Below are 23,811 nucleotides of genomic sequence, written 5' to 3'. Positions count from 1 at the left end.
ATTCAATAGTAAGTGAGAGCTTCATTGATTAAAATCAAGATGTGTACAACAATATTAGGATTAATTTTATTCCTGCATTTTTTTGGCGGTTTCCCTGCACTGAACAAAGTCATTTTGAAGTAAAGAAAATTTCACTTTGAAGAATCCTTGATACCTCTTTTACTGAAACGGGAAAGTCTAGCCTGAACTAATTCTGCTGTGCTAGGGGCCTCTTTCATAGCAATAGTGGCTGCCAGTCTCTTTGGGTGATTTGGCAGAAATGTTTTATGTCTGACAATTGTTTCAGTGTCAGAAGCCCTCTTCTTAAGGATTTTAGCTGCCATCACTGCCCAGTGTGGGTACTTCTTGGGTTCTTTTACTGGCTCCACCCTCCAATTCTTGGACCTCTTACTGTAGGTTTTTTTGTACCGGACCTGGCCCTTGGAGTCTTCCAAATCAGTTCGGAATAAATGAACATTGTGATCCAATGCTGCCAGAAGAATCCTTGTCATAAAAACATCATAGCTGCAATGTGAAAGAGCAATAAAATTCAATGATGAGAAATGTGAAAAGATTAATCACAATCATTGCTATAAGTTCTCTCTATGATACATAAACATGGGGTACAAGGAATGTTGGAACTGATCTTCAATAACATATTCAAAAATAAGTTACTATGATCTGTGACTTCTACACTTGTAGTTTTTGACTCTTTTGCTGGCACAGGGTTCACACTCCAGAACACAACAACATTTGCTGGTTATTTACCACACTTTCCACTACCCAGGAAAGAATAAATGTTAAAACAAATTCACCAATTTTGCCATGACAGATGCCAACCCTATTGAAGGAAAACATTAGTAGTTCGGACAAATGTACACGTACATGTATATTTTAAATGAGCCAGCTTACCTAAATGCTATCCTCTTCGAAGCATACTTCAGCATCATGGAATTGAAACTTTTGAGTTTACTGGTATGCCTACGCAAACAATGAGTAGAACAATAAGTACAAAAGTTACTGTTACTAACAAGTTTGTTTAGAATCTAAAGTCTTGCTTGGGATAAATACAATGTACTTTTGTGTCCTTGTTGTCAGTTCAATGCACACACTAGTGAATGAATTGTTAGTACCAACAAAAACTTTTTGTTCGTGCTAATAATTTATTCACTAGTGTAAATCAATCTTTACACTGATTTGAGTTTGAGTCACAGAAATGCCAAGAATTGTTAATTTTTTCATTAAAATTTCTTTACTTACCTAAATTTCACATAAAATGCCAATGTTTTGAGCCAAGCACGATCCATAACAATGTCACGTACAGCCTTGTGTGACTTAGAGTCCATTTCAAGGAAGGTCTTCCCCTCTTCAGTTGAAACAAGGGGACCATGTGAGCATTCTCCTTCAACCCACTCATGCTCCCCACACACATGATGTATGACACCGAGCCACATGTCCTAAACAAAAGCAAACAGCATACAGCTAAAAAACTATTTAAAAAAACAGTCACAGTTTACCCACTTGTTCACATGTACATGTGCATGTTGTAGTTTAAATTTGTCTTTGGTTTGAACTTTTAAACATCCAAATCAAAGTCTTAACCATTAAGATTTGTACCAATCTATACCTGGATATAAATGCTACCATTTCCTGTACAAGGAAAAGTACAATCTTTTGCTTGGATGGAAGTATGTCAATGTTTTCTCTAATAAGTACATTCGGGGAGACATTGAATATACTCGACACTTACCCTGAGGGTTTCTTCACTGCCATCACACTGCTCTGCACAGTGCCAAAAGTGGTTCCTAATGGGTTCAATCCACTGACTTATATCATCGCACCCTCGTACTTTAGCAGCCTACAATAAGAATTCAACATAATAAGTAGCATACAATATTTGAGTCAATGTGATATGATTGGCTATATTTTCTATGGCATGGTATAAATACATATACATATATAACTATTAAGGGAAGGCCATTATAAGTTGTTATCAGCTTCATTTACTATTGTATCATAAGTGTGCAGTACTCACAGCACTCAGTTTGGCAGTCAATTTACATGACTTGTGCCACATGTCCAAAGAGTGGAATAGATCCTCAAGATGGCTTGGATTTTGCTCTGAAAACAACACAGAAACAAAAAACCATTCAATGAAAACAAGTCTTACAAACCATATTGGGATGTTATTTCACTTTTTCCACTAGAATAGGTTTCTTTGCAAATTTCACTTAAAAGCTATACTACAAGGAGAATCAGCTTACTGTCATTAATGTGCTATTGAAGTTTATCATGAAAGAAATCTATTCACTCCAGTATTACTAAAGTGGACTGAAAAAAATTCTGGAGTATTACTAATGTGGACTAAAAAAAATTTAGGATGGACTCGCATGTACCTTTGAGGGTTCTTATAAGGGCAATGATCATGCTGGAGGCATCAGTCACCAAATCTACTATCTTCAGATCTGTCATTGCTCTCTCAATCAAACGCTTCAATGCCAGCTTCTCCATAGTGGCTGAGGAACCTCCAGTTTCTCTCTTGTCAACCACCTCTATGTCCACAATCAGATGCAAGTAGTGCTCCATTATAGTATAAACACAATACTTAGCACTGTGCCCTGGTGAATCATTTCTCCCATCACCTGCCAAAGCCAACTCTTCACCTTTAAGGACCTCCCACACCTTCTCTTTCATTGCTTCCCAGAGTTCCTTTACAACTGGGGTCACACATGTTGTCTGAATGCGAGAAAATGTACTTTCTGACAAAAAACTCACATTCAAAAACTTCATAAGCATGCTTAGCTTATCAAAGTTGTTCCCTGACACAACAATTGAGGCAGCAAGAAGAACTGTAGCTGCATAGACCTTTTGGCCTCTTTTAACACCAAGCACAGCAGAAGACTCCCACATCCCATTATGTCCCTCAGTACATTTCCAGCTAACAATCAATACACCCCCTTCAGATTTTGTATTGACCACAGAACACTGTCCAACACAACCTTTAATTTGACAGTTTCTCTCAAATAAATTGAGAATCTCCTGCACCTCAGAAATAATTCTCTCCGTATGAAAATGTGACAAAAATTCATCAAGATCACTGTCCATGTTGCACACCTCTTTCATAACATCCTCTACTTTTTTCTGAAGCATTTCCATATTATTCTGAGGAGTGTTTTCATCAGTTGTAACAGCAGCATCTGGAATACCATGAGTGGAGGTACAAGATTCAACAATCCGCTGCTGAGGCTGTACTTCAGGTTCACCAGCTGTGGCTGTAACAGGGTTGGAGCTAGATGATTGAATACTCTGCTGTTGAAGTATTATTTCAGGTTCAACAGCTGTAGCTACTACAGATCCATTTGCTTTTGCTTCAGCTTCACCATGGTTGAGACAGAGGTCTTTATCACTGCATGTAGAGTGTGTCTCTAAGTTGATGGAATGACTATTTGGATCCTCCTCTTTTTCCTCCTCCTCCTCCTCCTCCTCACTGTCCGAGTAACTGCTAAAAATTGCACTCAAAGTCACACTTAGGTCAGTGCTTTGGTCTTTCTCTGAGCTGAAAATAGAAAAAATTATATCACTGCTGACAAGTTCATATTTGACACTATTCTAAACATTTCATTGCTTTAGCAGATTAGCCAACATTGCAATAGCAGCCACATGTCAAATCTGTACTCCATGCATAATTTTACATGCATTGTTCTAGACAAGAATGCAAACTTCAATCAATAATTGTTCAATAATCAATTACAACTTGTGATAAATTATTAGGGCCAAATGTCATATGCATCACTTCCCCTTTTCAAAGATGTAGAATACATGTACTTAGCTACAAAATGAAGCTTGTTTACATCCCAGCTTTGGTCAATGAATGTACCATATGCTGTACTTACAAAGATTGGCTGAATGACACAAGTGAAGGGTCCTCCTCTCTGATGTAGTCATCATCCATCTCGTCTTCAGATAGGCCACTTTCACATGAACTGATGAAAATGACAGAAAAACTCACAAATTATTTCACTAAAATCAATAGAAGAATCATGACAACAGAATACTGTAAAAGGCCCATGAAGTTACTTAAGGAAAAGTAGCATGAGGTATTTTCCAGAAGTCACAAATAAAGAGACAACCTTGTAAGATTTTGTACTATCCTTTGCATAGTCATGAATAGAATGTGGGCCTCAAAACTGTCTGCAGCTTTATAATTAAGTGCAAGGTTATACAGAGATCTTGCTGACAACCTTGCACTAGTGCTTCATACACCTTACAAGGTCAAGCCTACTTCCTTTGTGCACCATTCGGTGACTTGCCTTTCTAAGCTTTTGTCAAAATTGGCATGCACAAACAGTGGGCTCACCTGCATGTATTCAATTCATATACTGTAGATGTTGTAAACAAATGAGACAATAATATTATTGACAAATATGTATGAGTACACACCTTTCATCATCAATACTACATGTAGTTTCAGAGTGCTCAGATTCTGACAGAGGGCTGTCCTTGAAAGGATTTCCCTTCAGCGAAGCAAACGAAGGATTTATGGTTGCTGCCTTTTCCCAGGAGGTGGAAAGGTTCCACATGGAGGTTTGCCTTGAGTCATTCACTTGAGGACTAGCTACGGAGGAGCCAGTGACATTAACCTCAATAGTACTAATAAAATATGAAGATGGAGAACTACTTAATAACTATTATTCTTACTACGATAAAGGGCAAATATTGCATGCTTGTTTTAGACTTGAAAAAAAATAGGATCAGGCAGAAAAATTATTACATTTTCTTATGACCACCGGAAACTCTCATAAAAGGCAGAATGAAGTGCAAAAGTAAACCATCACACAAAAACTGTACAAACTGAAAGGAAAAAAAAATAAACTTATCGCAAATAGATATCTAATATATGTAAATAATAAACATTTTAAAACACTAACATACCTTTCAGCAAGAGTGTGCCTTGCTTGTGAATGTGTCTTTGGCAGAGGAGTTGACTCAAATAAAGGTCTCTTACCTGATGAAGAATGAATCAATAGCGAATATTATGCTACCCAACGCTAACAGTATTTAGTAATAACTTAAGCCTATATGTATTGTATATACATGCAGCTTTCAATGCGTCCAACAACAAACATCGTAAACAAAATAATTCCACTTACACGGAACCGGGCTAACATTGACCACATTCGTTCCACGTTTCCTTCCTTGACCCGTGTTTCGATTATTATGGCTACTGGATTCCGATCGACTTGTTGCTTTTTTTCCTTCCCCTAGCGCAATACCATGAAGCAAGGCCTCTGCGAATTCACTATTGGATTTATCCTTGAATCCTAGATTTCTTTTACGCTCGTTCCACAACTTTAGCGTAGAAGTTGTAAGCCATACAACATGGCGACTTTCCTTACGCGGCGGACGTCCTCTGTTTGAACGCTTCATGTTCGTAAATGGCGAAGGAAAACTACCAAATATACGCAGAATACAAACTATAAATTCTAAAAGAACATCAAGGAGGCATCTACAGCAGCCTGTCTCTGCGGATTGCAATGATACAGTCCGATGATCGAACACAATCGGGAAATACGTCTTATCTGTATTACAGAAAATGGCGCCGGTACAGTGCTCGCCCGCAATGCATTTTGGTTGAGTGTGGTCCTTTAAGTCACGCAAAAACCAATCAAATTAAGGGCAAATTTTTGAAAAAGTGAGGTGTTTTTAACTGACCCAACTAACATAGCTAGGAAGTAGGTGCCATAGAAAAGGTAAATATAGAAAAAAAACTTTGCAGCCCAACCTTTACTGAAGCTTTATAACTCCATGAACTTACCTAATTTTCAGCAATCTCCAAGTTCGGCCACCATTTTGAGGGACTTGTCAAAACGAAGCGTAGCAGATATAAATCGAGCAGGTAGATCTAAAACCGTCAGAAATACATATGAAAGCATTCAAATGAACTTTACTTTCAATTCAAGCAGCAAAATTTGAAATTGTTCATTAAACTTACTATTCCTACATCCCCATGCGACCATTTCTTCCAACAATTCAAACTCTACAACTAGTGTTCGAATTCCCCTTGTCAATTCCACCATAAGAAATAACCTGTGCCACCTAAGCTTCGACTAGAATGTGAAGTACAAATCAAATAACATAACTGCTTCATCTTCAAGGCAATCTCATGCTGGTATTTTGATTTTCTGATGGCAAGGATGGTAATCAGGAAGTGATTGCCATGTTTACCTCATAAACATGACCGCTGACCAGCTGCTGAGTGAAAACAGAGCGGCGCAGGGTGGGGTGGGTGGCGGGCTTATCATCATAAGATATTCGAATACATGCTAAAAAAGTTTTAGGACTCTCAGTCTAAACAGTGAAGGCATGCTTCGTCGTACAGACAACTTTTTTATTTTATTTTATTCTCGTAACAAACAGCTCTTTTGTTGAAATGAAGACTGATCAGAGACAATCTTTCTTGAGTGAGTCATAAGTGAATGAGTCGATGACACAGAGAATCAATCACTAACAGTAAATATTTTGATTGAAAAATGCTGCTACCTGTACTAGCAAATATAAGCAAACCACTGAAAGAAAACAAAAGCTGAACCAACCTCAATTGTGGTTCATCTAAACAATAAAAGAAACTAAAATCTAGGGCTTTACTTGACAGAATATGCATTCAATAGACCCTTTGCAAAATGCAGTCACATGGTACGGAATTAATTATGCTGGGACGCAAGTTACACAGTGGGACTTTCAAAACAAAGGAAAGTCACACTGGACTGGCACGAGTTCCTTTGTTTTGAAAGTTCCATTGTGTAACTTGCATCCCAGCGTAATTAATTCCATACCATGTGACCGGATCCTGCAAAGGGCCTATTAAACTCTTTCCCATAGAATGTTCAGGAACACCCAAAAAGCTTGTAAATTCAACCAGTCAACCTCGTGATTTACAAGTTGTTTCATTTTGATCAACAGATATCCATATTATTGATATCATGCCATCCCTGTGAAAGCAAAAACTGTTTTTGGTGTTTCTGCTTTTAATTAAATTTCTTACATGTATAACTGTCTCAAGTTCGTTCCCTCCAACTGGGTTAGGCAGTAATATTTCAGCAAAAAATCTACAGAAATTTGCATTGTTATTGTTATTTTGTGTATTGGAACCTACTTTGTATGAAAATGACCTCGTCTCATGTTTTCATGATTTATGCAACATAGAATTCTTAGAGCTACACATAAGTCACATTTAAGATTTCTGTTGGTACCATATTAAGTAAGCACTTACAGTCCTTAACACTCAAAGGTCTGGCTTGGCTTGAATATGATCTTCTCCTTCAGAAGGGATGCCCGCTGCCTTGGGCCTTAATGATTGGTTCAAATGAATTTGAATCTGTATAATTTCATCTGCGTTTGCCAACGTCATCCTTACTGTAACCGGGGTCGTCCTCTCTTCCTGGGTTTCCTCAGTCTTCCTCAGGCAGCCCAGACTCCTGCATACATACACCATTCTGCCATTCCTGGAAGAGGGGCAATGCCAGTGGCTGTTTGGGAGGTGCAGGTTCCGCCACAAATACAGCAACTGTGAGGGAGAGCATACCAAGGCTAACTGCCCCTTTCTCCGCTCAGCATTTTATTTAGTACAGTGAAAAAACAGTTTCAGTTACCATGGCAATGCAAAGTAGCATTTTTTGGTTTTACATCGATTTCTTTCCCTGCAGTCCATCCAGTTCCCATAAATCCTCCTCCACTGTTGTGAGGAAACTATGACCTATTACATGATGTTTAAGACTTTCGAAGACCTCATGGGATCGAAATTCCTCGAACCGAACGTTTTATCACAACAGTGGAGATTGAGAGAACAAGAGGTAGCTTTCTTATAGTGAGTTTTGGGTCCAAAATGCCCGGAAGAAAGAAGAAAAATGTTTACAGAAAGAAATGGAAAGGAAACCCTTTCACTGGCATTCAGAGGCACGCGAAAAAAGCGAAGAAAACGCCACCAGATGATAGTGGAGTTCCCGAACTAGTGGCTGGTGTATCATGTCAACAACCTTCATCGGATTCTGAAAATGATCAATCGCTGAGTGCTTCCCGACTGAAAATGATGCCAGAAGATTATTCTGATAGTTTTCCAGAATGTTTTGATAATGAAACGGCTTCCCTGGGAGAGGGATATAGGCTCGTAGACTTGACAAAGTTGTCTTCGACACTGTCAGAAGCTCATGTTTGCAAGGAAGGTGAGAAATTATAACATACATGTAAAGAGTACTACCTCTGCCAAGTGATTCCGTGCTTATTACTGTTAAAAAGACATAGAATATATTGCAGTCAAAACTGTTTTCAGTTATTTTAGCTAGATTAGGTTGATCTTCTTGAACAGATTTGTCACTGATAATTAAATATTTCAGTACTAACTAACATCACTTTAAAAAGGTCAATCATCTTTTTGCATTATGTGCTTAGTAAACAAATTCAAATGTTCATGAACAAGTGATTTTGTTTTAACTGTAGTCAATGCCCATGTCATCTTGTAGGCTCTTTAACTGTAAAAGAAAACCCGTCTGGGAGAAATGGATTAATGGCTGATCTCTCGGTGGAGTGCAGCGTATGCCTTGATGCTAGACCACTTAAAACGTCATCCACTATAACCAAGAGAGGGCAGTCCTTCGATGTAAATCGGCGTGCCGTTTATCATTCCCTCGAAACAGGAGGTGGCTACAAAGGACTTGTGTCCTTTTGCAGTATTATGAACATGCCTTGTTTATCTGAGCCTGCCTACTACAAACAAGTCGACATCATTCTGGAAGATTTGGAGGCTGAAGCTGATGATGAAATGACGTCCGCGGGGCAAAGGGTGCATGCCCACATTTTAAAAGAAAATGGAGAGTTGAACAGTGATGATGTTTTGGATGCAGCAGTGTCCTTTGATGGCACATGGGCCAAAAGAGGATTTACATCCTTAACCGGTGTAGTCTTTGCTATAGCAGTGGACACTGGAGAGGTACTTGACTACCATGTCCTTTCCAAGGAATGCCGAAAATGTTCCCTGAAGAAGAGTCAGTGTCAGAGTGATGAGGAATTTGAGGAATGGCAAACTGAGCACCTCGCTTTAAATCAATGTGATGTTAATTTTAATGGTAGCTCACCTGCAATGGAAGCCGAAGGTGCGACAGTTTTGTGGAGCAGATCCATACAGCGACACAACCTAAGGTACAGGTGGATGGTTTCTGATGGCGACAGTAAGGCCTTCAATGCTGTTGAAAACATGTATGATGGATACAAAGTTGGAAAACTTGACTGTGTTGGACATGTACAAAAGCGTATGGGGAAGCATCTGATGAACTTAAAAGCTACCACCAAAGGTAAACTGGCTGATGGAAAACCTATTGGTGGGAAGGGCCGCCTAACAGAAGGTCGTATTAAACGCCTTCAAAAGTATTATGGACTGGCCATCAGGCAAAATACTTTGTCAAAGGCAAACCCAACTGAGAGAGAGATTAATGTTGCTGTTTACACCATGAAGAAATACATCATTGCTATCCTTCACCACAGTGTTCATTCTCCAGACCCAGCCAAACAACACTGCTTCTGTCCCGTTGGTGAGTCTTCATGGTGTAGATGGCAACAAGACTCTGCAACAGGAACCTCAACCCATGATGCAGAGGACTGTTTGTCAGAGGTATTCTTTGATTTGTTGCACCCTACCTTCATGACATTGAGTGAAACAAAGCTCCTTGAAAGATGTGTGTGTGGTGCTACACAAAACCGCAATGAGTGTATCAACTCAATGGTTTGGGTTCGTTGCCCAAAACATAAACACCATGGTGTTAAGGTGATCTGTTGCGCAGTAGCTTCTGCTGTTTGCCACTTTCACAGTGGAGCTGCAAGCAGAGTGAGTGTAATGAACAGACTCTCCATTCCAGCTGGAATGTTTCCAAAAAAGGCATCAGAGAAAAAGGACAAGAGGTGGCTCAAAAAATCAGACCTGCAGGCTTCTGCAAAAGAGAAGAAACGCCGCCAAGGGATGCAGCTGCTGTGTACACGCAGAGAAGACGCCCTCAGGGAGGCTGAGGGCATCACATATGAAGCAGGCAGCTTCTAATTGATTGAAATGGACAATTTCATTCAAATTCATGACTTAAATGCATCATAAGTGCTATGAACAACCTTAAATTGAGTGTTCCAACTTTCTATCAGTTTTTCTCAGAATATGCTCTTTCTGACTTTGAGAAAAAATATTTCTTGAAGGATTTGACCAATAAACTTGAAATTTTCAGTGTTTATTGCTTTCAGTCTTTTCTTGGATGAGCATACAACTTTTCTGTATGTTTGATTTGGAAAAAGTTACAAGGAAAAATGGCTCGAAAATTGACCCCGAAAAATTGGGCCCACTTTAAGTTGGCACTGTAGCCAAAGTATTTATTTGATAACAAAGTTCTATGCTCATCCCATAAAATAGCTTCTAAACTGTCTATTAAGTTAAAAAACTCAAAATTTTAGATAATCTGTGGCAAGATATCTTTTCTCAAGTACACTCAGGTCATACACAGTATGGGGTCACAATATTTGACCCATATCAGGTTACACATAACCGCAATGCAAAAATGTTGCTTATCGCTAAAATCTGTGGTTCATAAGCTTTCCATTGATATATGGTTTTGTATGGTTTGAGTGAAACCCTTAGAAGTTACAAATCATTGCAAAAAGGTGCAAATTTTAGGTTACTTCACTTACTCACTTAGCTTCTTTGTGCCTCGTGGCACATAAGGCCTCCACAGAATGCCTCCAATTTTCTCTGTTGGCTGCAGCAGCTCTTGCCTCATCCCATGTATGCCATCCTGCGCTGTTCCTCTCTCTCTCAACTGTTCTTCGCCAGGTGGTCTTAGGCCTTCCTCTCTTCCTTTTTCCTTCAGGTGTCCATGATAGGGCTATGTTGGTATGGCTGTTTCTGTTTTGTCGTAGGACATGCCCTGTCATCTTCCATCTTCTCCTCTTAACCTCTTCACTAAGGAACTTCGTCTCTACCTTCTCAAGGAGCTCTCTAGTGGTAACGTGATCTTGCCATTTTATTTTGAGAATCCTCCTGAGGCGTTTGTTGTGAAACACATCTATTCGTTGGTCATCTCCCATGTTCATCTTCCATGTCTCACATCCATACAGTAGCACCGGTACAACTAAGGTTTTAAACAGTCTAAGCTTGGTCCTCTTCATGATGTTCCTTGAGTTCCATATTCTTTTGAGTCTGGCAAATGTGCCTCTCGCCTTGGACAGCCTGTTTTTCAGATCTTTCATTCCTCCTCCCTCCTTACAAATGGTAGCCCCCAGATAATTAAACTCCTCAATTTTCCCGATATCTTGCCCATCTACTGCAACCTTCTCCTGACTCTTCCCGTTGATCCTCATCACCTTTGTCTTTCCTTTGTTGATTTTCAGTCCGACCCATCTTGCTTCCTCATTCATTTTAGTAGTCTTGTTCTGTATATGCTGTTTAGTAGAAGACAAAAGCGCCACATCATCTGCAAAATCTAGATCATCAAGTTTAGATGTAAAGTTCCACCTGATTCCGTTTTCTCCTTTTCCTACAGTCCTTCTCATAATCCAATCCATAGCTATCAAGAATAGAAATCCAGACATATTGCATCCTTGCTTGATGCCTGTTTTGATGCTGAACCACTCACATGCTTCTGCCTGATCTTCTACAGCACAATTGAAGTCTTCATAGAACACTTTTAAATTTTGGGTTAAGTCCCGCCTTAATAAATTTACTACAGCATTTGCTTTTGGCCCCTCTTTCTGTATATGGATTTCGACATTGTATTGTGGGGCTAACATGCAGATCATGGTCAATGGTTGGCTATCTCAGAAATTTGAATTACAGCATGGAGTGAGGCTGGGGAGATTCCCTCTTCCCCATGCTGTATATTTTGTGTGTAGAAGTCCTTGCTGCCAAAATTTGAAATACCCCAAAATCGAAGGCTTTCTCTTACCGGGGGCAAGAGGTAGATGTTTTAAGGTTGGACAATAAGCCGACGACACCACGGGATTTCTCAGAAGTCTTCACTCCTTGCGTGCTATACTCCAAGTCGTCTCCCTCTATGAGAAAGGGTCAGGTCCCAAATTAAATCGTTTCAAATCTGAAGCTATGTGGGTTGGAGCTTGAAGGACTTGAGACAACCAGCCTTTAAGGCTGGCGTGGGTCAAAAAGATGAAGATTCTGGGGTCTACTTTGGTATCATCGATGTCCAACACAACAACGGGGAGCCTAACCCTAATTGAATGGCTTGGTGCAAGACTGACGTAAGTGACTTTTTCGGGTGAAATTTTTTTTTCTTCAAAAGTGCCTGAATTTTTGCATGTGCTTTTCAATTGAGTAGTAAAACATTCCCCTGTATTTTTTTTCGCCGTTTTGCACTTTGTTTCTGAGAAAAACGAGGACAAAATATCGAAGCATGCTCAATGAACGCAACGAGGTGGAACAAGAAAACAATTCTTTAAATTTTTGATTCAATTGTTAGTACGTGTTGACGTGGTGCAAGTGATAAAAGCGAGTGTACGTGATGGATAATTTTCTTAGAGGGTTGGTTCAAATCCTGAATTTTTCCCCTGTTTTTTTCCCTCTATTTGCTCTTCTCTTTAATTTCTTTTTGTTAACAAGAAAAACCTATTGTCGATTTCAGCCGCCAAACAACGCTTGTCCGATCCGCTGGTTCGACACTGGCTTTGACATTTTTCCTTCACTTGATAACCCATCTTGGACGGCTGTTTTTTTAAAATTGATTGAAACGATTTTCTGCAAATTGTTGCTCTGGTTCATCATCAAGCTTCGTTTGAAACGATCATCGATTTTATGATCGCCTCGCTGAATGGCGTGAAAACGCACATGCATGCCACGTGGACAAATTCTTATACATACACAGAATTTCCCCGCAAGCGGTACTTTAGCATTCATAGCTCAATCAGTAAGGCGCAAGGTTGTTGAGATATTGCTAGTCAGATTCGCTGGTTCAACACTGACAAAGACTCTCCTACACTTGACAACTCATCTTGGACGGCTTCTCGTTTTTCCTTTTATTGCCGATTATTTTTAGTTCGAAATCGAAGTCTGGTTCGCCCAGCCAATAAAACCAACAACTGAAACAAGTAAAGCACAGTACACAGTCGAGCCAGCGCGGTTACCGGGCTCATATAAAGAGGCCCTAAATCACTCATGTTAACACTGCTTAATAACATTCCGAGTGTATCGGAAGATTCGCCTATTTTATCGATGCTGTGTTCGATAAACTTTTCAAGGTCTCTTTGTAAAGTGAAGTTTGAGCATTTGATCATGCAGTTTTCAAAAAGCGAATATCAGCGACCCAGTTGTTCGAGCCGATACAAGTATTGCTTTTGTGGAACGCTATGGAAGGCAGTCATGTTGTCTTCTTCTCACATGCGGTAAAAGCACTGCGCGTCGCGAACGTTATCATTTTGTCATCAGACCAGTTCGACACAACATCAGGCCCTTTTTTCCCTGTTAATTTCTCTCCTTTGTGAAACAAAAACATTAAAATAGGCCGTACTATCGATGCTGCTAGCGCTAAAATAAACCATTAAGTTTGCATCGAAATACACCTTCGATTAATAAAGTAAAATGTGTATCGAAAGATTCGCCCAATTATCTATGCCGTTGTCGCTAAACTTTTCAAGGTCTTTTTTTAAAGTGAAGTTTGAGCATTTGAGCATGTAGCGTTTCAAAAAGCGAATTCAGTGAAATAAAATCAGCGACCGCTTGTGGTCATGTTCGAATAAACGGCTGTCAAGAACATTAACCAGGTGTACCAGCGTTGCAGTAGGTCGTGATATATAATTAAATTTGGCACAATTTAATATCGTTTGCACCATAGCTCAGTTGGGAGAGCATTATGTTGCACGTGTATCACATGTAATTCATAAAGGCCCAGGATCGAAGCCTGGTGGAGCAAGATTTTTTTTGTTTTGTCTTTCACTTCTTTTTTTCGACTTATCTGTGTTAGTTTTTTATTTTGCGTCTGCTACAGAGACCATGGAAAGCACTGAAAGCCCTTGAAAATTTCTTCTAAATTCACGCACAAAGGGAATTTGTTTACTGATTCTGAAGGCTAAACTTCTCCGAATTTTGCAGAGTGGGCCGGCTAAATTCATTTATCGTGTTATGCATGCATGCATTGAATTTAAGCACGACAACTACTGATGAACTTAACGTTAACACAAAAGAAATCTTTTACCTACTTTTTTAACAACTCAAACCAAGCTGTAGTCGCCACGAAAGATCATATATTTGTTTTTTGCTTGCCAGGTGCCCGTTGTTTTGTCTCTCAGGATACCAGGCTATTATTTTATTTAATGGTTCCCCGGTAAAATTGAACGACAGGAAGACTACTGATCTAATTTTGAGCAATTCAATAGTTTGGGGACATAACCCATCCGCCCGGCCCAGTGAAAGTCAGTACAATTTTATTGTGCTGAAAAAAAATCACAACTCCTTGCGAACTAATGATTAGCAAAAGTTTACCTCTGTACCAAACTTGTGGGGTGCACTTGAACTCGCACACTCACAACTCACTTGTACTCAACAAATCCTTGTTTAATTCTCCTCCAGTGTTACAATGCGTCCTATTTACTGTGTTCTCTCGATAGAAACCTCTTTCACAGTGACTCGTCTCTCTGATTACAATTTTACAGATCACCTGATCCTAGCTGAATGTCACACTGTCACGACACTTATATATAATAACAAAGTAACGACATACACAGTTACACAGTCAGACACCATACATACAAACCAACAGACAGTCACACATGTAGTGATACAAACAGACAGACAGACAGATAGACAGACAGAGACAACCAAACAGACATCAAATTAAATAAAATACATTAAAAAAACCCTCAGCTAGATAACGCCCAACTCAACTGTTTCAGTTGAGCCTGCTAACTGAGGGCCGGGAAAGTAGAGTTGGGCGGTTTCCCGAACCATGGTAAACATGCTACTAAAATAGTAGTGCATGGACAGTAGCCTCGGCGTGGTTACCCATTCGGGTACCCCAGCTGGGACTACAAATGCCGGGACTACAGCCTGATCCGGGGGTCCCGCCTCTCTGCCACTTTCCCGTGTACATCTGTATTTACAATAAAGCAAAATTATTACCAATGCTATTAAAATAAATATCGCTGGAAAAAAATAAAAAGCTATATGCAGACATTCTTTCTTCTTAGTTAATAAAAAAAAAATTCAATTTTCTTTCCTTGTTCTTTTTTCTCTCCTTTTTTCTTTCTTGTTTTTTTCTTTCTTCTTTCTTCTTTTTTCTTCCTCTTTTCTTTTTTCTTTTTTAATCTTTCTTCATGGCTTGTTTTTTTTCTTATTATCTGTCATTTCTTCTCTCTTAGCCTTCAGGCTGTAGGAAATAATCTAAGTTCAGTTTTAAAGAATCTTGTTTTTCAAAGATTGATGATCTTCACAGGGGGGACCCACACAAGCGATTTGACTTTTTGTTTAAGTATGTTTGAAAAGTATGGGAATATTGCAAAAGAGTCTTATTATCGTCAAAATTGCGTGTTAAGTGTACGTTTAAGCTAAAAAAAATATCAAGGTAAATCTACCTCATTTTCTCATCTCTCTGTTGCAAAATTACCCAGCATAGTCAATCGAACCCAATCGAACTCAATTCATTGATTGAGTTCGATTTAGTTTGGCAATCGAAGCAAATCGAAGTCACACAAAAATAATTGGACAATCGAACTAAATCGAAATTTTGATTTCTTAACTCTTGATTTTTTGTAAAACTGGTGTTGAAAATCAATATCAACTTTTTCGCGGCTCGAGTTACTTCAGTATAACACATGTTTTGTGTTTTTGAGACCATATAACATAATCTTTGTCCAAGCGAAATTATTCACCTAATGGATTGCGTTCGATTGAGTTAGGGTGCCGAACCCAATCGAACGCAATCTAATGGATTGAGTTCGATTCTGTTAGATTTGTTTGATGGAGTTCGATTGGTTAAGGAAATCGAACTCACACAATGTGCGAACCCAATTCACGGATTGAGTTCGATTTCCAAACGTTCGATTGACTATGCCAGGAAAATTACAATCAGTCGCGGTCATACACTGGTCACACAATTTAACACCCATATGTACTCTTTTCAGAATGTATGATTTTATGGAACACATCCATTACAAACTATCTTTTGTTGATTGAGAACTTTCAGATCAATGAGAGATTTATAGATCACAAGTCAAACGTTTGGTTTACTCTCAGCTCTGAGAACGAGAACATGGTTTGTTACACTAAGATCTTTTTCAGGTCGACTTCCGGTCACCGTGTTAAATCATTGAATGACCGCTAGCCAGTCCGATACTTTTGAAAAAACCGGTCATGTTCAAACTACCATATGTCGAGTAAGAAGGACAAAGCGATCCGGAAAGGCTTTACAAATCTTTATAGATCTCAATTCAAACACTTAGATTACGCCGGGTTCAGAGACGGTTTTGACACTTAGATCTTTTTTAGGTTGAGAATCGATCGTCATATGTGGCACAAATTTCCCGCCGCAAGCAAGCATCACGTTTGACTGGAAATTGTCATAATGTCACTAATAACCCGCGATCACACCCTCCCCTCCCTTTTCCCTTCTCCCTTTCCCCTCAAAAAAACCCTAATCGCAGGTTATGTCACGGACTGATAGATTTCCACAATAGAAAATGAGGGGATATGGAAATCTTCCTCCCGCACGAACGTCTGCTAACACATTCCTAACCCTCTGTTCTGTAAGATCAGTTGGAGATCACGTCAAAATTACATTTTGAATTTCAGAGTTATGGTGGTGCGTGACATAAAGCTACGACCGCGTTTGTCGAAAAACATGTATTTAACTCGTGATTTTTAGCCATTTACTACAACACGTTATAGTATTTGGAAAGTGATAATTTAAATGTGTGTTTGTTTGTTCACTGCAGATAATCAGTGTCTTAGATAAACAAACTAAGTTCCAGATGTGAACACTACTATTTTTCTTGCTGCCGTATTGGTGTACTTCAGAGGAATACCAACCTGGCGCTCTGTAAATTTGCGCGGAATATTTCGATGAATATATCTCAACTTTGGGGGAATGCACACACCTTAAACTTGGACAACTGTCTTCTTTATTTATCTTCTATAATGTCACAATTTCTTGACTTCATTCACTGAATGGTTTTTGAATTTATTTTTTATTGTGTGACAATGAAAACGTTGTATAAACTTAACATGTTCCCTTGGGGTGAGAACAACGAAGAGAACTGTTTCATGTCATGTCAACGGCAACACTTTTCTAATATCATCTGAGTTCGCAGATTTGCGAACACGTAAAATTCTCTTGCAAAATTTTGCTGCGTCCAAAGTCCGCAGCCATGATCAGGACTCACGCAAACAGAGGGAAAGGAATGTGCCCTTGGTTTTAGCAGATGTTCGTGGGGAGGATGATTGCGTGACGAGCCCAAAGACGGATTTGCGTAGGAGGCTAGCATTTGAAAATTAGCCTGTGCACATCCGCCTTGTCCTCAAAAAAAAATCCACAAAAGATAGTTTGAAATGGATGTGTAGTTCGATTCCCTAAATTTGAGAAAAATATCAGGCTGCCAGTCATTTAGTGATTTGAAAACCTTGAGCGGCTGCCGGTCATTACCTGCCATTTAGCCACAGTGAAAAACAAAGGCCTTTCACGGATCACGGAAAATACCCTTTCATTTACCACACTCTTGTTGCCATCTTGGGTCGCACAGCTTCGTTTCAATATATCGATATCTTGATAATAAAATATGTGACATCACCACTATACCTAGACCACGAGTAGTCACTCTTTCGCTTACTCCCAGGCGCTTACTCTGTTGAGCACCGTAAATAAACTGCGAGAAAAAAATGGCTGTGAGACATCCTGGGGTTCGCCTGGCAATGTTTTTCCTCGCGGTTTTCGATTCTTTCGCACCACGCATGACGGACTAAGCGAAGGAGGGTCTACTCATAGTATACACTAACAGGCAGACATCTGGTTGTGTAACGTGATATAAATAACCATGAAGTTTGCAAAAGCAGCGTTTGTGGCAAGGTCTCAAAAGGATTGCTAGGATTCATCTTACTCTAAGCACTTTCCCTTTTGCTCTAAAGTCTGCATGCAATTTTTTTCAGCGTGAAATGCGAAAGCGAGCGAGCGGCCTCGCTGATCATATAATCTCACGCAAGAGAGACTTCTCGCAGTCGAGGATTCATTAGGCACTTCACGCGAGTAAAACCTTCTTCCACTATGTTCCCTTTCGTACCGCTTGCCAGCCATAATATTAACGAAATCAACTGAAACTTGAAATCTTTCAGTTCCACTAAGTATCGAACTCATAGTTTCCACGATGTTTGGTCATTAAGCAACAGTTGTTATTCTTTAAAGTAAGTCACATATTTTGCCCACCATTCCTAAGGCAAATTTTTGGCGCCTTGTTGACCCAGCGTTTAATCGAGGCCCAGTGCAAAAATACGGTAAACTGTAATGTTGTTAAATATTTAAATAACTTACCAAACTTTTGAAATATCCCTTGGTTTACTCGTTAAACCTATAATGAATAGAGGCAATTGAGAAAAAACATAGTCAATCGCTCAAGTGAAATCATAAAACTTCTAGTAGTCAAAGTAAGCTCTTTACGTAATCGAAAGAAAGACATGCACAATGAATTTCACAGAACTAACATTACAGTGACAATTTTTGGCAAGAAAAGACTTCTGCTGAAGGAAATTGACTCAATCTGATGTTTTTTAAAAACTTGGGACTGTTTCACAAATATAACATGTCAGTATAGGCTGGTTTTCACTGGAAAATAAGCACAAGCACAAGCACAAGCATGAGCATGAGCACAAATGAAAACAGCCGTGCCATAAACATAAGCATAAGCAGAAACATAAGAAGAACGAACAGACTTATTTGTCTTGTGCTGTTTTCACTAGTAGTGTGCTCAACATAAGCATAAGCATAAGCACAAGAAAAACAGAACTACACCAAGTGGTTTAAGAATCTGACAGATTCGGCCAAGCACCGACACATGTTTCATTGAGCTACGCCACAATCACAGCTAGTAAAGCTACAATGTCAAAGAACCTCGTGCAGTGGGTGCCAGAAAATTGCAGTTGATATCAACAAACACTTCTGACTTGACCTCGAGGACCTTCTTTCCTTTTAATTTATACAGCACGAAAGCAGCAAAACATGAAAGGCGCAAGGGTAATTTGCATATACACTAGATTCTGTGCCCTAGCTTTAGGAAGAAGGAGGGCATCTTGCAGTCTAATTCACACAAGGCTACCATAAAAGAATATAATACTTGTGGTTTGACTACTTACGTTTATATGTTCTGTCCGCTTTTCCAAACCAGATGTGCTACACCTCATGCGCAAGCCACTGTGACATTAGCTACAAGATCAGTTTACACTGAACATAGCTCAGTTTTTCATTCTCAGTTGTTTCAAAAGGCGCTAAACAGATTTCTTTTATTTTTGACGATCACAGCTCTACTGTAATAAAGGCCCAGAAAAGAAGGTGTTGTCTTACTGTTAGAAAAAGCCGATTTGCCCAGGGCCTAGTAAACCAATCTGCCACGTTCCAGTTTCTATTTTCTTTACTTTCCTTTATCTGGCTACAAGTCTAACTCTTTTAGATCATATTAATTATCGTACTGAATTGCTTTAAAATGGTCTTTTAATTTAATGCGATTTGTTTTCCTTTAACTTTCCCTTCCAGTGTTTTCAACAATGCAAGCACTTATGTCAATGTAGAAACGTACTGGAAGACTTTGTGCCTTGTGCATTGTCCTTTGTGCTCTTTTCACTGTGCTTTGTATTCACTGAGAATATCTGCCTCCTGTCACTGTCACTATCAAAATTGCAGACTATGTTTCTTTTGTTTTCCTAATATCTTTACGACTATTTGCTATGAGCTGATTTGCAATGGAAGTTAATTGTACGAGCGTGTCTTAATTTGCCTTGATTTCGGACAGCTAAGTTCATTCTGAGATAGAGAGTGAACTAGCAAGATGATGACAACGTTTTATGTTTGCTTCCTCTTGTGTTGCCTTTTTGCTCCTGGGGCAATGCAGTGTCTGAATATTACTGTTTTCGCGTCGCGAGGGTGTTCACTTCCGAGACGGTAAAATTTCTCGTCAGCTGATTTGCTAGCCAATTTGCAACGGAAGTTTATTGTATAAATGCATCTTTATTGTGATTTCGCAGAATCAAGTTCATTCTGAGCTAGCGACCGCATTGGCAAGATGTCTTCACTTCTTTTTGTTATCGCTTGTTTTGCCTTGTATTGCTCCTTTGCTGCTGGAGCATTATTCATGACTGAATGTTCACCACTTTTAAGGATTTTTGTTTGTTCCACTTTGTTTCCATTATGCTCGCTGACTGAAGTTATCCTGCCCTGTCGTGATGTCTGCTTTTCTGTTCATGCTGCCTGCCACCATGCTTATTTACTGCACCGTCAAGAATGGTCCACCTTTTTTAACTGCACCAATTTGCCTGCACGTCCACAAGTATGTTTATTTCCACCATCAACAACATCACATCTTTCAAGCTTGTCACCATCGTCTTCGCCTCTGTTTGCTACTTCACCCTCGTCTTCCTCTTCATCTCCATGGTCAACGTCACATCTTTCAAGTCTGTCACCATCGTCTTCGCCTCCATTTGCTACTTCATCCTTGTCTACCTCTTAATCTACATTGCCAATGTCACATCTTTCAAGTCTGTCATCGTCGTCTTCGCCTTTGTTTGATTCTTCACCGTTGTCTACCTCTTCATCTCCGTCTCAACCGTCTGCTACCTTTTATTGTTTTATTATACTGGCTCCACTGCTTTTTTTCATACTTGGACTCTTTGAAGCACTTTTTTTGCTGCCAATCTTCTGCTGATCACACCATGAGATTTACCGCAAACTCTGTATCATTTTCGTCACCACCAGAAGAACTTTCCTCACTGCCACTAAATCATGAACAGCCACAATCACAATCACCCGATGTCACTCAACCTCCACCTCCTGCACCACTGCCACCAAAGAAGAACTATTCACTTATTTATGAGAACACAAAGAACACGACACTCTACGCCGTTGCTGAAATTTGTTAACATTCATGTTACTTTTATTTTGACGCATTTCTGCCATGAACACAGTTTTAGTTATTGAAGATTTATATATTAGTTACATTGCTCTACACTCTGTTCTACATTTCTTTTTTCAGTAAAGACCCGGCCAAACACATGCAACACATGACATCGTTGCGCACAGCCTGTTGCCTACGCTTTCCCACGGAAATCTTGTTTACCTTCTTAACGTTGTAATAACGTTGTTATTCGTTCGAAAATTCTTTTCACTGTTCGCACGCTTCACCTAGCCTTTTAAAGCTTTTACAAATGTTTAGTACCTACGTTTGTAATATTTATTACGATTTTTTGTCTAATTTCTAGTCCACTCAGTATTCACTTGACTGTAGTTTTATTCAATCTTTAGGAGAATATTTTTACCTATATTTTGTACAAATATTGTAAATTTTCTTGTATTATAATTGACTTTTATTTCTCATGAAATGTATACCGGCCTTAAAACCCCAAAGGTGGTGCCATAGCATTGGTCAGTGTTGTACAGTCCTCTTTATTCCTAACCATCATTTTTTAAGGTTTATGTTTACGGCTTTTTTTTTTTCTTTATTCTTTTTAAATGCTACTTACACTACTTACAATACAATATTAATGTAGTTGCTTACACTACTTACAAAAAACTTATTACTTATGCCACTTACGATACTAACACTTACTCTATATAATACGCATACTCACGCTACTAACAATACTAATACTTACACTGCTTACAATACAACATAATTAGATTACTTGCCCTTCTTACAATTCTAGCACGGTAAGATCATACCAGTTTACTCCTGTCACTAATGTACATTCCGAGTTGCAAATTACAGAAAATATGCATGGTATATATATATGCGCCTTGTTTCTTTTCCTTTCATTTTTATTTTCGTTTTCAGGGGACTAGGGTCGAGTTGTCAAGAGATTACAAAAGAGGCAACAGAGGCTCCCACTTTTTTAAAACGATTGTAGTTGTATTTTTTTCCATTTCATAGATATGTTTTAAATACAGTAAGAAATCATTTAGTTTTGGAGAACATTTTTTCTGTCTACATAGCCAAATGTAATATTTAGCATTTAAGCAGCAGAAGTTAATTTGGAGTTTATGTTTAGAGCTATCCGGCCTTAGGCCCAGTGCTGTATCAGGCTCTAAGGGTGTCTCCTTGGCAATAACTTGGCAAGACTGTAGCCATACTTCAAAATTGTTCCAAAAATATTGAGTTTTTGGGCAAGCCCAAAATAAATGTACAAGTTTCTCTGTTTCTCTTTCGCAGAAAGTGCATTTCTCGCTATCGACGAGACCAATTTTTTTCAAGAAGTTGTTTGTTGATATTCTTCTATGAAGAAATTTAAAATTGAAAGTTATAAGTTTTGTGCTCTTTGTACATTGAAAAGCCATTTGGTAAACCTTTTTCCAGTTGAGCTCTTGTTTTGTTGCGAGAGTGACGTCTTCCTCCCACTTTTGTTGACTTTGATTGGGTGGTTCACTTTTTCCTGATACAAGTTTCTTATATACTAGTCTACTAGGTTTTCTGCTTTTTAAAAATTTTGACAAGAAACTTTCATGTTTAATGGAGGTTCTGATGTTATGGGGTATATATCTTTGAAGAAGTTTTATTGAAGAAATGATTCCAAGAAAGGTTAAAGGTCGGGCTGGCAGGTCATGTATAGTCTGGAAAGCAGTGAGCGAGAGAAACTTTCCGGAGTCATCCATTAAATGTTCTACTTTTGTTATTCCTTTGAGGAACCATTCTTTAAAAAACACTGGTCTATTCCCAACTCTTATTAGTGAATTATACCATAAGGGCGATGACCGAAAGTGATAGTCTGATACAATCTTTTCTTCATAATTAGCTTCTGACCAGATTTCAAGAATTTCTTTGAAAAAAGGATCTGATACTTTAATGTTACGACTGTCTTTTATGTTTAGATTTCCAGTTAGTGTTACTTCACCTCCATATTTTTCAAGTTCTGAGTCAAAAAATCTTTTCCAGCTTCCATTGTTTTCCTTATCTAGATATTTCTTTATCCATGTGGCTTTGAGAGATCTATTAAAGGAGGTTACATCAATCATTTTAAGTCCCCCTTCTGAGTAATCATTAATCATTACCTTTCTTTTTATTTTGTCGCCTTTGTCATTCCATAAGAAGTTGTAAAACATTACATTTATCTCCTTTATTGCTGTATGATTTGTTTGCAGAGGAGAGAAAATATATACCAGTTGTGAAGCTATGAGGCTTTTTAAAACAGTAATTTTACCTAAAAGGCCAAGTCTGTGAAGTTTCCAGCATCCCAAAATCGATTTAATTTTTTCTATTTTATCTTTGTAATTCAAAGATATAGTTACATCAGGGTCTGTTGACAACCATACCCCTAACGCTCTGACTTTTTTTTTTGGCCATTTGAAGTCTTTTTCAGGGCAAAGTTTAAAATCCCAATCCGCACTTACACCGATCCACAAAGCTTCTGTCTTTTTGCTGTTAAGTCTGAGGCCGGATATATCACCGAAATAGTCTATTATCTTCAAAGATACTAGAAAGGATTCTTCGGAGCCGTCTAAAATAAGGGTCGTGTCATCTGCATATTGGCTAAGTTTAATTTCTTTGGCCTTTACAATTATGCCACGGATTTCTTTTTTTTGGCGAATTGCATTGGCGAGTACTTCCACAGAGAGAATGAAT

At 38.9% G+C, this 23,811-nt stretch overlaps 2 protein-coding genes across 2 annotated transcripts; one reads left to right on the top strand and one right to left on the bottom strand.

Annotated features, from left to right (window-relative positions):
- Positions 1–122: 122 nt before the first annotated feature.
- LOC145500964 (uncharacterized) lies at positions 123–5,629 on the bottom strand. The gene is made up of 10 exons (XM_081480537.1): positions 5,130–5,629; positions 4,912–4,984; positions 4,420–4,629; positions 3,873–3,962; positions 2,376–3,535; positions 2,015–2,100; positions 1,730–1,837; positions 1,240–1,436; positions 892–960; positions 123–504 (listed from the first exon to the last, which is right to left on the bottom strand). The coding sequence occupies exons 1-10, from the start codon at positions 5,404–5,406 to the stop codon at positions 132–134; spliced, it is 2,643 nt and encodes an 880-aa protein (XP_081336663.1). The 5' UTR covers positions 5,407–5,629; the 3' UTR covers positions 123–131.
- A 1-nt stretch (position 5,630) lies between these two features.
- On the top strand, positions 5,631–10,187 carry LOC145501168 (uncharacterized). The gene is made up of 2 exons (XM_081480708.1): positions 5,631–8,198; positions 8,496–10,187. The coding sequence occupies exons 1-2, from the start codon at positions 7,862–7,864 to the stop codon at positions 10,061–10,063; spliced, it is 1,905 nt and encodes a 634-aa protein (XP_081336834.1). The 5' UTR covers positions 5,631–7,861; the 3' UTR covers positions 10,064–10,187.
- Positions 10,188–23,811: the final 13,624 nt, after the last annotated feature.

The sequence above is a fragment of the Orbicella franksi genome, chromosome 10 (assembly GCF_964199315.1).
Source record: "Orbicella franksi chromosome 10, jaOrbFran1.1, whole genome shotgun sequence".
Classification (NCBI taxonomy): domain Eukaryota; kingdom Metazoa; phylum Cnidaria; class Anthozoa; order Scleractinia; family Merulinidae; genus Orbicella; species Orbicella franksi.
The sequence above is the reverse complement of the archived record's forward strand: the minus strand, read 5'-3'. Positions and strand labels throughout refer to the sequence as shown.

Coding starts and splice junctions, on each gene's coding strand:
- LOC145500964 (XM_081480537.1), bottom strand. CDS start 5,406: ATGAAGCGTTCAAACAGAGGACGTCCGCCGCGTAAGGAAAGTCGCCAT. Junction 2,101..2,375: donor CCTTATAAGAACCCTCAAAG/GTACATGCGAGT, acceptor TGTTGTTTTCAG/AGCAAAATCCAAGCCATCTT. Junction 505..891: donor TCGAAGAGGATAGCATTTAG/GTAAGCTGGCTC, acceptor TTCACATTGCAG/CTATGATGTTTTTATGACAA.
- LOC145501168 (XM_081480708.1), top strand. CDS start 7,862: ATGCCCGGAAGAAAGAAGAAAAATGTTTACAGAAAGAAATGGAAAGGA. Junction 8,199..8,495: donor AGCTCATGTTTGCAAGGAAG/GTGAGAAATTAT, acceptor GTCATCTTGTAG/GCTCTTTAACTGTAAAAGAA.